This window comes from Heterodontus francisci, chromosome 49 (assembly GCF_036365525.1).
Source record: "Heterodontus francisci isolate sHetFra1 chromosome 49, sHetFra1.hap1, whole genome shotgun sequence".
Taxonomy (NCBI): domain Eukaryota; kingdom Metazoa; phylum Chordata; class Chondrichthyes; order Heterodontiformes; family Heterodontidae; genus Heterodontus; species Heterodontus francisci.
In genome coordinates, this window is record NC_090419.1 from 13,274,379 (window position 1) to 13,287,037 (window position 12,659).

At 48.1% G+C, this 12,659-nt stretch overlaps 1 protein-coding gene across 1 annotated transcript in view; it reads left to right on the forward strand.

The window, feature by feature from the left end:
- Positions 1-1,333: 1,333 nt before the first annotated feature.
- The window catches only part of LOC137358379 (serine/threonine-protein kinase WNK3-like), a 52,918-nt gene continuing 41,592 nt past the window's right edge, over positions 1,334-12,659 (forward strand). Inside the window, exons 1-2 of the mRNA XM_068024319.1 lie at positions 1,334-1,655; positions 8,340-9,113. Of these exons, the coding sequence (XP_067880420.1) occupies positions 8,586-9,113 (528 nt within the window). The 5' untranslated portion in view covers positions 1,334-1,655; positions 8,340-8,585. The remainder of the gene's footprint in view (positions 1,656-8,339; positions 9,114-12,659) is intronic.

The following is a 12,659-nucleotide window of genomic DNA, read 5'->3' on the forward strand; positions in this document are numbered from 1 at the left end:
TCCACATTGCCGGGTAGATGCCAGTGTTGTAGCTGTACTGGAACAGCTTGGCTAGGGGCGCGGCAAGTTCTGGAGCGCAAGTCTTCAGTACTATTGGCGGGATGTTGTCAGGGCCAATAGTGTTTGCAGTTTCCAGCGCCTTAAGCCGTTTCTTGATATCACGTGGATCACCCACTCGGCACTTCTGGCTGAAGATGGATGCAAATGCTTCAGCCTTGTCTTTTGCACTGATGTGCTGGGCTTCCCCCATTGTTGAGGAAGGGGATATTGTGGCCTGGGCCTCCCTGCAGGCTTCATGTTGCATCTAGGCCTCTGTTGCTAGGTTGCCCCTCACTCATCGGGCGGGAAACGTCCGGTGACGTTACCACGTTAGGAGGACGGCTTGCGTCACGGAAAGGCTGGGCTCAGCTTTGCGCATGACGCAAAGTCTGGCCGAGGGAGGGAGGGGAGGGGGGAGGGGGGGGGGGGGGGGGGGTGGGGGTGATGAAGTGCGCGCTGGATGCTGGGAAATGTAGTTTCACCGCTCACTTTTTTTTGAAAGAATGCGGATTTAAAAAAAAGAATTGTCGATCCATTAAATAACTTGAGAAATGAGATGCGGCAGAGAAGATTAATTATGAAGCAAAACGCCGGTTCGGCAATCTTTCGGACATGTTCACGTGACCCTCGGGTGGGCGGAAGTGGGAGTTGGGCGCGCGCGAATCACGTGACGCAGGGACATTTTTTTTGTGTGTGGGGAAAAGGCCAACTAAAAAAAAAATTAAAAAGCAGTTTCGGAATGGTGACTTGAAATCGATTGGAAAGTATTTGAAAAGGAACGTTTCATTCTGGTGGAGGGAGGGGGGGGAAAAAAAAACTTGAGAAGAAAAGACTACAACGCCCGGCGGGCCCCCGGTTTCCGGCGGGCGGGGAGAGGCCGCGCGCAGGCGCAGTCCGCGGCACCGGCTCTCCCCCCCCCCCCAGCGCGCAGGCGCAGTCCGCCCGCCCGGAGCTCGAGCGCGCAGGAGGAGGCGGCTTCCCAACCGATTTAAATAATAAAAGAGAGGAAAATAAAAATCTCCCTCTCCGTCGACGGTTTATTTTTCCTCCTTTTTGTTTTTGTTTTAAAAAAAAAGATATAAAACATATAAACCATTTTTTTTCCCCCGGTCCCAGTTCTCCTCATGATTGAACCAGATTGAAGTGTGGGGGAGGGGAGGGGATGGGAGAAAATTTTTTTTTTAATTTCTGCATTTAAAACGACAATTCGTTTCCCTGAGGGGGAGAGTATGCATTTATAATTATTATTTTTCCTTAACTTCGTTTTAAAAAAAGTACATAATTTTTTTGGGGGGGGTGGGGGGGGTGTAAGGAGGAGGAGGTTGTGCTTTACCCGGAAGCAGAGACTCAGCTGGAAGGAGGAGTGGAAAAAAAGCTTGCCTCTCAAATGTTTTTTTTGTCTTGTTAAAAACTCCCAGTCAAGAGGATGTAGTGGTTGCAAAAAGGGGGAAAAAAACAAGCTTTGAGGGGAAACTTAAAAAAAAAAACCTTAAATCTGTTTCCCCCCTACCCCCTCTCTGTCCATCCCCCCCATCCCATGGGTTACAGCAAGGATGGTTGCTGGCTGCAGGTCCTGGGCTGCTTTGCAACCCCTTTTGCTCCCTGCCCTCTCCTTAGTAAGTAAAACCTTGTAATTCTTCTTTTAAATACCACGAGATTGACTGCATTTTATTGGCCTCCTCTGTACGTGGGATTATTTTCCCCACCCCTCCCAAGTAATGTGTGTGTTTTGAATGCATTTGCAACGAATCAGCTGTTAATATTCAGTGATTTCTCTACGTGTTGCTTTTCTGCATATTTATTGTGGCTTGTATGTAATGCATAACAAATGTGTGTGTGTGTGTGTGTGTGTATATATTTATCTGTTTGGCTCATAACATGTTTAAACCTTTGTGGATATCTTGCATATTGGGGGATAATATGCATTGTGAATGTATGTATTTATATATGCACATGTTTATTTAGCTCAATGGATGTTTAGTGTGAATAACATGCATTGCAAATATGTGCATCTACATTTTCTTTTGTGTGTAGCTCGTATATGACATTTCATCATTTAAGCTTATATATTGAGATGTCATATTTGTTGGGTGGGTGGGTAAACGGGGACCAGCAAGGTATGAGGATGTGGGTTTTAATTTGCTGAATGGTTGTTGCAATCTGGATAAGTGTGTGGATATCTGGCGTAAACATTGCGAGTTTGGCTGCTCCGTTGCCTTTCCCCCACTCGACTTCGGTTTGTTCCTCCAAGCTGAAAAGAGTCTTTCAGCCTTCAAGTTCGCAAAGTAGGTGAGAGAAAGAAAAATTGTCACCTCTTTCCAGGTCCAAAGCAGCTGCCCGAGCCTGCCAAACCTGTGAATGAATGAGCAAAAAGATCCTTGTACTTTGTCCCTCAGTGTTGCGTGCTGTTTAGCCACTGGCCACCTCTGTAACTTTTGACATAAGGAGGGTTGTTGAGGTTGGTGCCTCTTGAGCTGGTAAAATCTGTCCTGCGTTGTCCCCTTTTAGACCTGTTATTGCTGGGCCTTTCCTGCTTTGCTTCACAGCACTTGTAAACTACTATTTAAGTGAATGGGCTTTCTGTACTTTTGGTTGAATAGTTAAGCCATTTAAATAGCAACGCTATATAAACCAGAAATGAAATGAAAAGCTTTGTGTTGTACAGTGTGTAATGGTGCCTTCAGAGGGTCTCCCGTTTTTAACTCTGGAAGTGGGAGTGTGGTATGGAATATAAAAGTAAAGATGTTTCGTTGCAGTTGTACAGGGCATTGGTGAGAGCACATCTAGGGTATTGTCTATAATATTGGGTCTCCTTACTTAAGCATGTAATTGCATTGGAAGCAGTTCAGAGAAGGTTCTCTCGACTGATTCCAGGGATGAGAGGGTTATCTGATGCGGAAAGGTTGGACAGGCTGGGTCTGTATTCATTGGCGTTTAAAAGGATGAGAGGTGATTGAAACATAAGATCCTGAAGGGACTTGACAAGGTGAATGTAGAAAGGATACTTCCTCTTGTGGGAGATGCTTAAAAACTAGGGGGCACAGTTTAAAAATGAGGTTTCTCCCATTTAAGACAGAGATTAGGAGAATTTTTTTTCTCTGAGGGTCGTGAGCCTGTGGAACTCTCTTGCCCTCGAGAGCGGTCGAGGCATGGTCATTGCTTTTAAGGCTGAGGTAGACAGATATTTGCCAAACAAGGCAGTCAAAGGGTATTGGGGGTAGGTAGGAAAGTAGAGTTGAGTCCCCCAACAGATCAGCCACGATCTTATCGAATGGCGGAGCAGGCTCGCGAGGCTGAATAGCCTACTCCTGCTCTTAGTTCATACATTCGTATTAATGTTAACCCTAGCTGATACAAAACGCTGGGTGTTTATGAATGCGTTACTAAGGAACTGAGCTCAGATAACCTCCCACGGGTAGTGGAAGTTTGTCAGCTTGGCTCAGCTGGTTGCACTTCTGGTTTGAGTCAAAAAAAAACCCATAGGGCCTGAGGTGATCTCAGCTGAGATTCCAGCATAGCGCCGAGGGCCTTTTATTTAACCCAGGCCTCGTCCGTTGGGCGAGGTAGATATGAAATGTCCTGGTTGATCTGTTTTTGGTGACAGGAGGGAGGTGTTGATCAGGAATCCCTGCTCTGCTTTGAGTAATGCTGTGGAATCTTGATAACATCTGCCGAAAGCGCTATAAAATGCACGTGGCTAGGTGTTGCAGAAAGTTCCTTGTTTTATGTGAGGACACTTTTTGATCTGTTTGCATTTCCACAGATCTTTTTTTCCCTTTTATTTTTCCCCTGTTGTAGGCCCGAACATGTGCCGAGACCTGGCTAACACTCTGGAACCTTGCACAAGCACCCATTCTGTAGGCCTGAACTTCAGATGCTGAGTGCCAGCGGGCTGTTTGACTGCAAAGGGCGTTGCGATTGAGTCTGGTCCTGCTCTCAGACCAGGCACCGATAGTGCCACTGCCTTAATTGGTTTGGACCTTGGCACAGCCTGAGAATTGAACTTGGTTTGCCTGGTTCAGTTGCACCCACTAAGGAAAATTGGGCGCACACTTGTAATTTGGTTTAGCTCCCGTTTGTTGCTCTCCCCCCGCTCCGGACTGGTTGTAGGTGGGTGATCTGTCAGGAGGTGTGCTGGTGCACCTATGGAATGAATTGCACTTATTGTCACCTTTAAGACCCTCCGGTGGGTGCTTCCAGCTTCTGCAAGCAGTACTGCCGTGGGGCTTGTGAGGTAGATAGAGTACAAATCCATATCTTATCAACTTCCTCACATTTTGGGAATCCATATATTTAGGAGCATATGTTGTGTGTTTAACTTGCAATCAGAGGGTGACAAATCACAATCGCAGTGAGTTACTTTTGAATCATATTCTGCTGCCCTTTCAGGTTGTGTGTTCCAGATCTTAACAAACTTCTGCATGGTTAAATTTCTCCTCGTTTCCCCTCTAGTTCTTTTGCCAATTATTTTAAATCTAACACCTCTGGATACTGACCCACTTGCCACAGGATATGGAGCAAGTGAAGAGAAACTGTCAAAACCCTTCATGGCTTTGAATGCCTCTCCTCAATCTCCCCTTAACCTTCTCTGCTCTAAGGAGAACAATCGCAGCTTCTCCAGTCTCCCCAGGTAGCTGAATTCCCTCATCCATTCTAGTAAGTCTCCTCTGCACCCTAGCTAAGGCCTTGACATCCTTCCGAAAGTGCGTTGCCCCAGATTTGTACGCAGTACTCCAGCTGGGGCCTTATCAGAGATCTGTAAAAGTTTAGCATGACTTTCTTGTTTTTGTATTCTATGCCTCTGTTTACAAAGCCAAGGATCCCATATGTTTCTTAACTGCTGTATCAACTTGCCCTGTCACCTTCAAGGATTTGTGAATATGCACCCCCAGGTCTCTCTGCTCTTGCACCCATCTCAGTAGTACCATTCAGACTATACTGCCTGTGCTGAATTGTACTGACTACCAGTAGTGTCCCTGCAGACGAGGGTGTACGGCTGAACTGCTTTGGAGGGGCTCGAGACTGCCTTTGTACTGAAACTGACAATGTTGATAGAATCATAGAAGCTTGCAGCACAGAAGGAGACCGCATGGCCCTCTGTGCTGGTGCTGGCTCCTTGAAAGGTACATTAATTAGGCTCCGTGGATGGAGCTGGCTGTTTTTTTTTCTCCATTGAAAGCCCTGTGTAAGTGCAAGGCATTGTCGCCTAAAGTGGGTTCTGTGGAACCTGGTCTCCCCTTACTCGTCCTGGATCACAGCAGAGCGATTCAGTGGTGACGTGCGGCTGCCCACCTGCCCGTGCTTTTGAGAGCGCAGAGAAGTCCTCAACTGGGATAATTCAAGCTCCTGTCCCTGACTGCACTCTGTGGCCCTCCCTTGTATTAATGTTGGAAGCCCCAGGCTCCATCGTGCAATGTGGACAGGCTTTTAGTTTTCACAATGCAATAATTAAACAGCCGTAAAGTGCTAGATATGTCGATTATTTAAAAAGTAAATACCTGTATAATTACTCCACCTTTGGAAATGTTAGTCTGCTTGATCATTTTATTAAAATCGTTAAGCTTGGCTCCTCCCTGGCTAATTGTAGCGCAGTGCGGGTGAGTCTGAGCCTTGCACTGCTAGGTTATTTCTTGTCTGGCCCAAGGTGACCAGTTATTTTCTGGCCCCTACGTGCAGCTGAACGAGGTTGAGAGCTGAGGATTAGGATGGCTGACGAGCTCCCTGGGGCATAGGTTGTAGCACTAAAATATTAGCTTGGCTGTCGGTTTCGCTTGGGCCTTGGATGCAGAGGCCAAGAGCTGTTGCTCTGATGTTGGCTGCTGGCTTTAGGTTGGTTGGATTGGCCCATGATGCCAAAGAGGTGTAATCAAGAAGTTAAGGGACACATTGCTGCTGGTGAGCTACTGATTTCAGAGTGTACACCAACCTGTTGAGCAAAGGAAGTGAGTCATGTGGGTTTGAAGTGGTGGTTTTTTTGCCTAGTTTGTGCCCATGGCTATGCAGCAGTAGCCGTAATCTTGCTCTTTTGTCTTTGCATCGTTTGACCTGTTAATCCTGCGTTTTATTTTTAATTTTTCTCTCTTTTAACAGCCCCCCCACACACACACACACTCTCTCTCTCTCTCCCTCTCCCCAACCCTTCTCCCTCCACCTCCTTCAACCAGGTCTCAATCGCAATTGTACTGTTGTATTGTAGCCTCCTCGAGAAGTAAGACGTCCCCCCCCCCCCCCCCCCACCGAAACGTAGGAGGAGGGCCATTCCTGTGAGGTCCCCGCCCCACCCCGGCAACCGGTTTCAGTGCCAGACTGGCAGCGACGTCTGAAATAGGGAGCAGTGGGCTCGGCGGAAAAGGAAGTTGCGTTGTTACCCTTGCCCCCTGCACCCGTTCCCCCACACTACCCCCAGTGTGTTTTGGGTGCACTAAACCTGGTCTGTGAGCAGAAGTTGAAATTGGGAAGTTTTCCCCCGCAGCGAGGGTTATTGTAACCTGGAATCCTTCAGCGAAAGCGGCTGTTGAAACGGGGACTGTAAGATCGTTTAAACGGATACGGATTTGAAAAGGGCAGGGAAATGAGATGAGAGTGCAGAGCACCAGTTGGCGAGCTGGGACTGGCACAGATTTGATGGGCCGAGTGGCTGCCTTTGCTGCAATTTCTGCAGTCAGGCTCTGTAAAATGGAAGTCACTTCCTGCTGCTGCTGCTGTTTCCCCACAGATGTAAAACTCTTTGAAATGTCAGACGTTAACTGCTTGCTGTTCAACTCATAAAAATGTCTCCTGTTTGGAGTCAGTCATTTGGAAATTACCTATGTTGTGAATGTGTGTTAATTTAGCACTTAGCAGCAAGGCTGTTTTTCCCTGCAAGCCTGTCCCCTGCCTCTGCCCTCCTTGCTGCCTCGGTATACATTAAAATACAGTCAGGATAGTAGGTATGTGTTTCTAAGTTTGAAATGCGGGAAATTGATTTTTTTTTTTAAAAAGGCATTTCATTTAAGCCTGAGGGGCAATAAAAGTAACTTTATACTAAAGCTATAGGTTGTAACTTTGAACATAAAGCAAAATGCCGCAGCTTAGAGAAATCTGAAACAAAAAACGATGCTGGATGTGCTATGCAGGTCTGAGGCATCAATTCTGGAGGGAGCAGAGAATTGGAACGCTCGCGGGATGGCCCCCCCGCCTGACCCAGTGTGGGTTTCCAGCATGTCAATCTGCTCTATTTGGCTAGCCCAGATTAGTTTGTAACCCAGAGCCCTGGCTGGGGGTTGCGTCCATTAGATTTAGTTCAGTCGGCCGCTGCTTTTAGACAGCTGAAGCGAGGCCAGTCGCTCCAGTCCGCCAAGGCCCCCTTCTTGGGTAAGGATGTTGCTATTGCTCATTGAAAAAAAAATTTGGGGTGGCGGCGAGTTGGTGGGAGGTAAGCCGTCTACTCGCTGAGCAGCTTCTGGACTGCTGCCCGACCACTGTGGAGGGGATTTCAGCAGAGAGCAGAATTTTATCCCCGCAGTGAGGAATTTAGTTCGCGTTCTCTACCAGTCCTGGCAGTTGGGTATGTGGTGCGAAGAGACCAAAAGAGGAAGAGGCATGCAATAGTATACCTCAAACCTTTTTCTGCTTTTGGGAGGAGTAAAAAAACCACATAATCGTATGTTGCTGAGCCGAAGGGACCAAAAACCCTGAAGTCTTGTCAACTGAATTGATCTCAGCCAGAGCAGTCGCTCGGCTAAGCTGGGTCGGGGGGTGGGGGGGCGGGGGTGAGGTGGGGAAAACAGGCCAGGCTCCCAATTTCTGGCCAGGGACCCAACCGCGCCCCCTTCTCGGAAAGCCTGCACGAGTGGATGCTGAGTGAGTTCAGGACTGAGTGCGGCTGTGGTGCCCTCCTCTCCCTGTGACGAGTATTGTCGCACGTTAAGGATGGCTGCTTGGGGAGGCGGATGGGGTGGGGTGGGGGGGGGGGGGGGGACTGGACTGTGTGGCGCACTGCGTGTACGACTGCAACTGTTCCCGAGCATCAGTTATTGACTCTTCAGGAAAACAGAGGAGAAAATTATATATAATGAGGTAGAGAGAGAGAGAGACCGGCCAATAGAAACTGGTAAACTTTGAGGAACTCTCTTGCAGAGCCAATGACGTCCTGAGCAGGGAAGCCAGCAAGTAGAGGGCTGACTGTGAAGGAGCACACAATTAGTTGGTTCTGTTACGCATATTGTACTGTTTTCAGCTCTTCTTTGACTAAAGATTTGCTAAGACACATTTCCTTTTTTTTCAATGTAATTTATTTATTTATTTATTTTTTTTTACAGAGAATTTGGTGTCCTGTGGCTGCCTGTCATATGATTAAGAACTGAAGAGGAAGGTTGCTTTTTTTCCCTGGGGCGCTGTTTCTGTACAGTCGCCGAGATGCCTGCTTAAAGTGCCGAGGCGCTGTCCAGCCGCCATGACCTAAGTTAAAAGAGGTGCTTTTGAAAATTGGTTGATCTGAAGAGAGAGGGGTTTCGCTCTTTTTATTTTGGTTCCGAAATTTAAATTAAAAAATCTACGCTCGCGAGATGGCCACGGACCCAGGAGAGCCAGCCGGCCCGGGGGATTCCAGCAAACCTGGCAGAGTATCCTCCAGCTCCAGCCAGAGCTCCGCCAGCAACGAGTCGAGCTCGATCGCGGCGCCCGGCAAGGTGGAGAAGGACGGCGGCGGCGGCAGCCCCTCGTCTCTCCTGCGGCCGGGCAAGAGCGCCGAGAACCACCGCTTCGTGCGGCGAAGCGTGGAGGTGGTCGACCGAGAAACGGCCGCTCGCGCGCCTAGCGCAGAGACCCGTGCCGAGAATCAGGTCTGCGTCGGCGCGCCGGACGGTAAAAGCGAGCTGGTGGCGCCCAGAGCCGCTCCGGAAGGGCCCAAAGACGCGTCAAAGGAGAGGACTGAGAAAGAGAACGAAGAGGAGGCCGAAATGAAGGCGGTCGCCACCTCTCCGGGAGGTCGGTTCTTGAAGTTTGACATTGAGCTCGGGCGAGGGGCCTTTAAGACTGTATATAAAGGGCTCGATACTGAGACCTGGGTGGAAGTCGCTTGGTGCGAACTGCAGGTGAGTGCACTGTTTCTGACTTTTATATTCATACTCGACCGATACATGCCAGACATGGGCTACCTTGTGGGGTTAAGTACAGCACGCTGCACAGTACTGATGCACAGGAAGACCCCATATCTATTTTCCGGCCTCTGATGTAGCTGAACCCAGGTAAGGTGGTGATCAAGGCCACCGCAGTTGTCCTTCGCTATGTCGAGCTGAGGAAATACCTAAAATGCGAAGTGGGGGCATAGTCCTGTCGGATAAAAGAAAACCTGAAAAGTTCATTTTCTCTTTTGTGAAGTGGAGAGGTTGGTTGTGAAAGTTTCATTAAATTTTTGCCCCTCGGCTCTGCTTCGGATGTGACAGAAATCAGCAACGCTGTCTGCGTTAAAAAGCCTCACCGTTTGTTAATGCAGGACTTTCAGCAGTGAACATGATCCTTGGGCAGTTCCGATAGTGATTGAACGTGTTTTCCAGGGTGTACTCTGTTCTGGAGGAAGTGGAAAATTTGGGATCCATTTACACTGCCATGCACGGTGTCCATTCAGCCGTAATGTCGAGCTCAGCTTTTATAGAGAAACCGATATGCAAGCTAGATAAGATCGTTAACAATGCAGCTTAGTTGTGTAAAATGTCAACTTTGACCAGTTTCTAGAACAATTATTCTACACTGAAGCCTCTTAAAATGCTTCAAAGGGATTGTGGTGCCTTCTTTCCCACTGGTGGGGGCAGGGCAGCATTTCCAGGTTTTGGACAGCTGTTTTTTCTTTTACTCGGTCGTAACGTTTGGGACGCCCCAACGATGTGAAAGTTGCCAATTTGGGCGCAAGTTTGTCCGTCCTTCGGTTGTTTTTTTTTTAATGCTCACGGCACGGCAGAGTGTGCATTTTGTTTCTCTGACGCGATTGAGCCTTTCAGAAGTCACTCAAAGTGCACACGAGCCCTTCAGCTTTGGAAACCGGTTGACATTTTTTGTCGGATTAAAACAGAAAATGCGGGGAATACTCAGCAGGTCAGGCGGCTTCTGAGAGAGATAGACAGACGTTTCAGGTCTGTGACCTTTTTCATCAGAACAGTCTTTGTCAAGCCTAGTTCCAAATCAGGGCCCCTGCCACAGTTGGACTTAGTTGATCGCTCTCGCTCTCTGTCCCCCCCTGCCTTGCTCGCGTGCGCTGCTCTCCCTTGTTTGCACGCGACGCCCGCTCTTTTCTCTTTTTTCCCCCCCCCCTTCCAAATTTTGTGCATTTCCAGCACTTTTTTGTTTTGATTTCAGATTTGCAGCATTTTGCTTCTTCACTGGCCACTCTCACGGAAGGGCCAGCTCCCAGGTTGCCTGGAGTGGGCGGGCCTCTTGCTGGCATGAGTTTGAATTTGTGTGACCTCATGAGGTGAATTGGAAATTCTGTCAATAAAAAGCAGGAACCCGAGAAACATAAATTATAAAAAAAAAAAATTCCTATAATGGCTTGTGTTTTCCCCCCGTCTCGGGCACTGTGCTGCCAGATGCCAGCCACTGCCTTCTGCCAGTACTGCTTTTTTTTAACTGGCTGTGCGGGAGTATATGAGAAGTGCCTCCTGTTTTAAAAAGAAAAATAGCTTGCATTTCTGTAATATCTTTCAGAATATCCCAAATTGTTTTACAGCCACTGAAGTACTTATTGAAATGTTGTCATGTGGGAAATACAGCAGCCAATTTAGGTACAACGAGCTCCCACAAATATCTGTTTTCAGGTTGTTCGTTGAGGGGATGAATATTGGCTATGACACCGTGGAACGATCCCACAACTCTCCCTCAAAATATTTGAGGGGGCAGCTTTAATGTCTCATTTGACAGATGGCCCCTCGGCGCTGCCTCTCCGGTGCGGCAGCCCCTCAGCGCTGCCCCTCCGACGGTGCGGTGGCCCCTCGACAAGGACTTGAAGCTGTGATTCCCAGACCGAGAGTGCTACCCACTGAGTTCTGGCTGTCCCAGGTAGTATATCCAAATGAGAAACTGGGAACGTGCCCCTTCTCACCAACATGGTAGACTGGCTCAAATGCAAAGTTTGGCACTGCTTGCTTAGTTGGTCGTGTTGCAAGGGTGCCGTACATCAGGAATGCTCTCTAACTCTGAATCTTGGCTTGCGTGCCAGTTAGTTGTGTACTGTGTAGGCTGGATGTGTCCGAGCTTTCCCTCCTCACGGCGCCTCACAGGCTGAAAAAATAGTTTCAGTCCCCGGCCACGTTATTTTGCATGTACCTGAAGCTGCTGATACTGACGTAGCTCAGTTGTGCTGATGTAGGATCTGGCAATCAATCAGGTGATAATGCTAACATCAGCTCCTTCCAAACTTCCCCACCCTCGAAACCAAAGGACAAAGTAGCCAATAGGGCAAATGGAGGAGGCGATTGTTCCTTTTTCTTTTTTGACGCAGCGAGTTGTTGTGATCTGGAACGCGCTGCCTGATAGGGTGGTGGAAGCAGATTCAATAGTCCCTTTCAAAAGGGAGTTGGAGAATTACTCGAAGCGGAGAAATTTGGAGGGTTATGGGGAAAGAGTGGCTGCTGGGGAGGTGTGGGTGGTGGTATTAATTGTATAGCTCTTTCAAAGAGCTGGCACAGTGACGATGGGCCGACTGGCCGCCTCCTTCTGTGCTGTATCGTTCTAGGATGACCAACAGAGCACGAGTTGGATCATGGGGGCTGCGCCTTCTGTTGGACGGAGAGTCAGTCCCGGGTCTGTTCTCTGCCCTGACCTCCATGGAGCTAGTTTTTGAGTAATGCTGCTCCTTGTTGGGAGGAAAATATCTTGAGCCTCACAATATGAATGTTGGGAATGCAGTGGAGGTGTGAGGGGAATTCCACAGCCAAGCTGGAGAGGAGATAGATTGATAATATCAAGTCTTTGAAAGGTGGAATGAGAGAAAGGAATTGCTGATAAATGTCTGAGGCGCTCTAAGCGGAACTGGCACAATATTCAGGGCTTTGCGCCTGATTTCACTTCTAGGTTCAATGGATCCAGGAATGCAGCATACCATCTCTAATGAAACCCGCATCAAAGTGAGGTCTGTATGTTGCACTGGAGTGCAGCCTGCCCTTTGCACTGGCACCGGCGTGTGACCTATTATACTGAACCCAGTAACAGGGTGGAACCTGTCCTTGGAGTGAATTTACTGTCTTAAAATTGGTAGCTTGGAATAACAGGAGGATGCCAGAATTTGGCGATGAATCTGTGATGCCATTGCATGTGACGGATGACCAATCTGACTTCTTTCTCAAATTACACAATCTATCTAAACCTCACCCATTAGATTTAAGTGGAATATTGCAGAAATAGTGTATTCAATGATGGTGAGAGTTTGAGGGTTTTTTTTTAAAGCTTTGGCAAAAGTTTTTGAAGTGATTTCTTTGTATCGTCGCATCACACAGAACGTTGTGTTATCTGACTGTATCACAGTACAGGCTGTAATTGGATAGGTTTTAAGCGGCCCCTGGGATTTTCTGAGACTATTAAATAACCTGCAGCCTGGAGCAAAGGGGAATTACGTTGAGGTTAGGTCTAGCTGGCAGGGGCTTTAATTG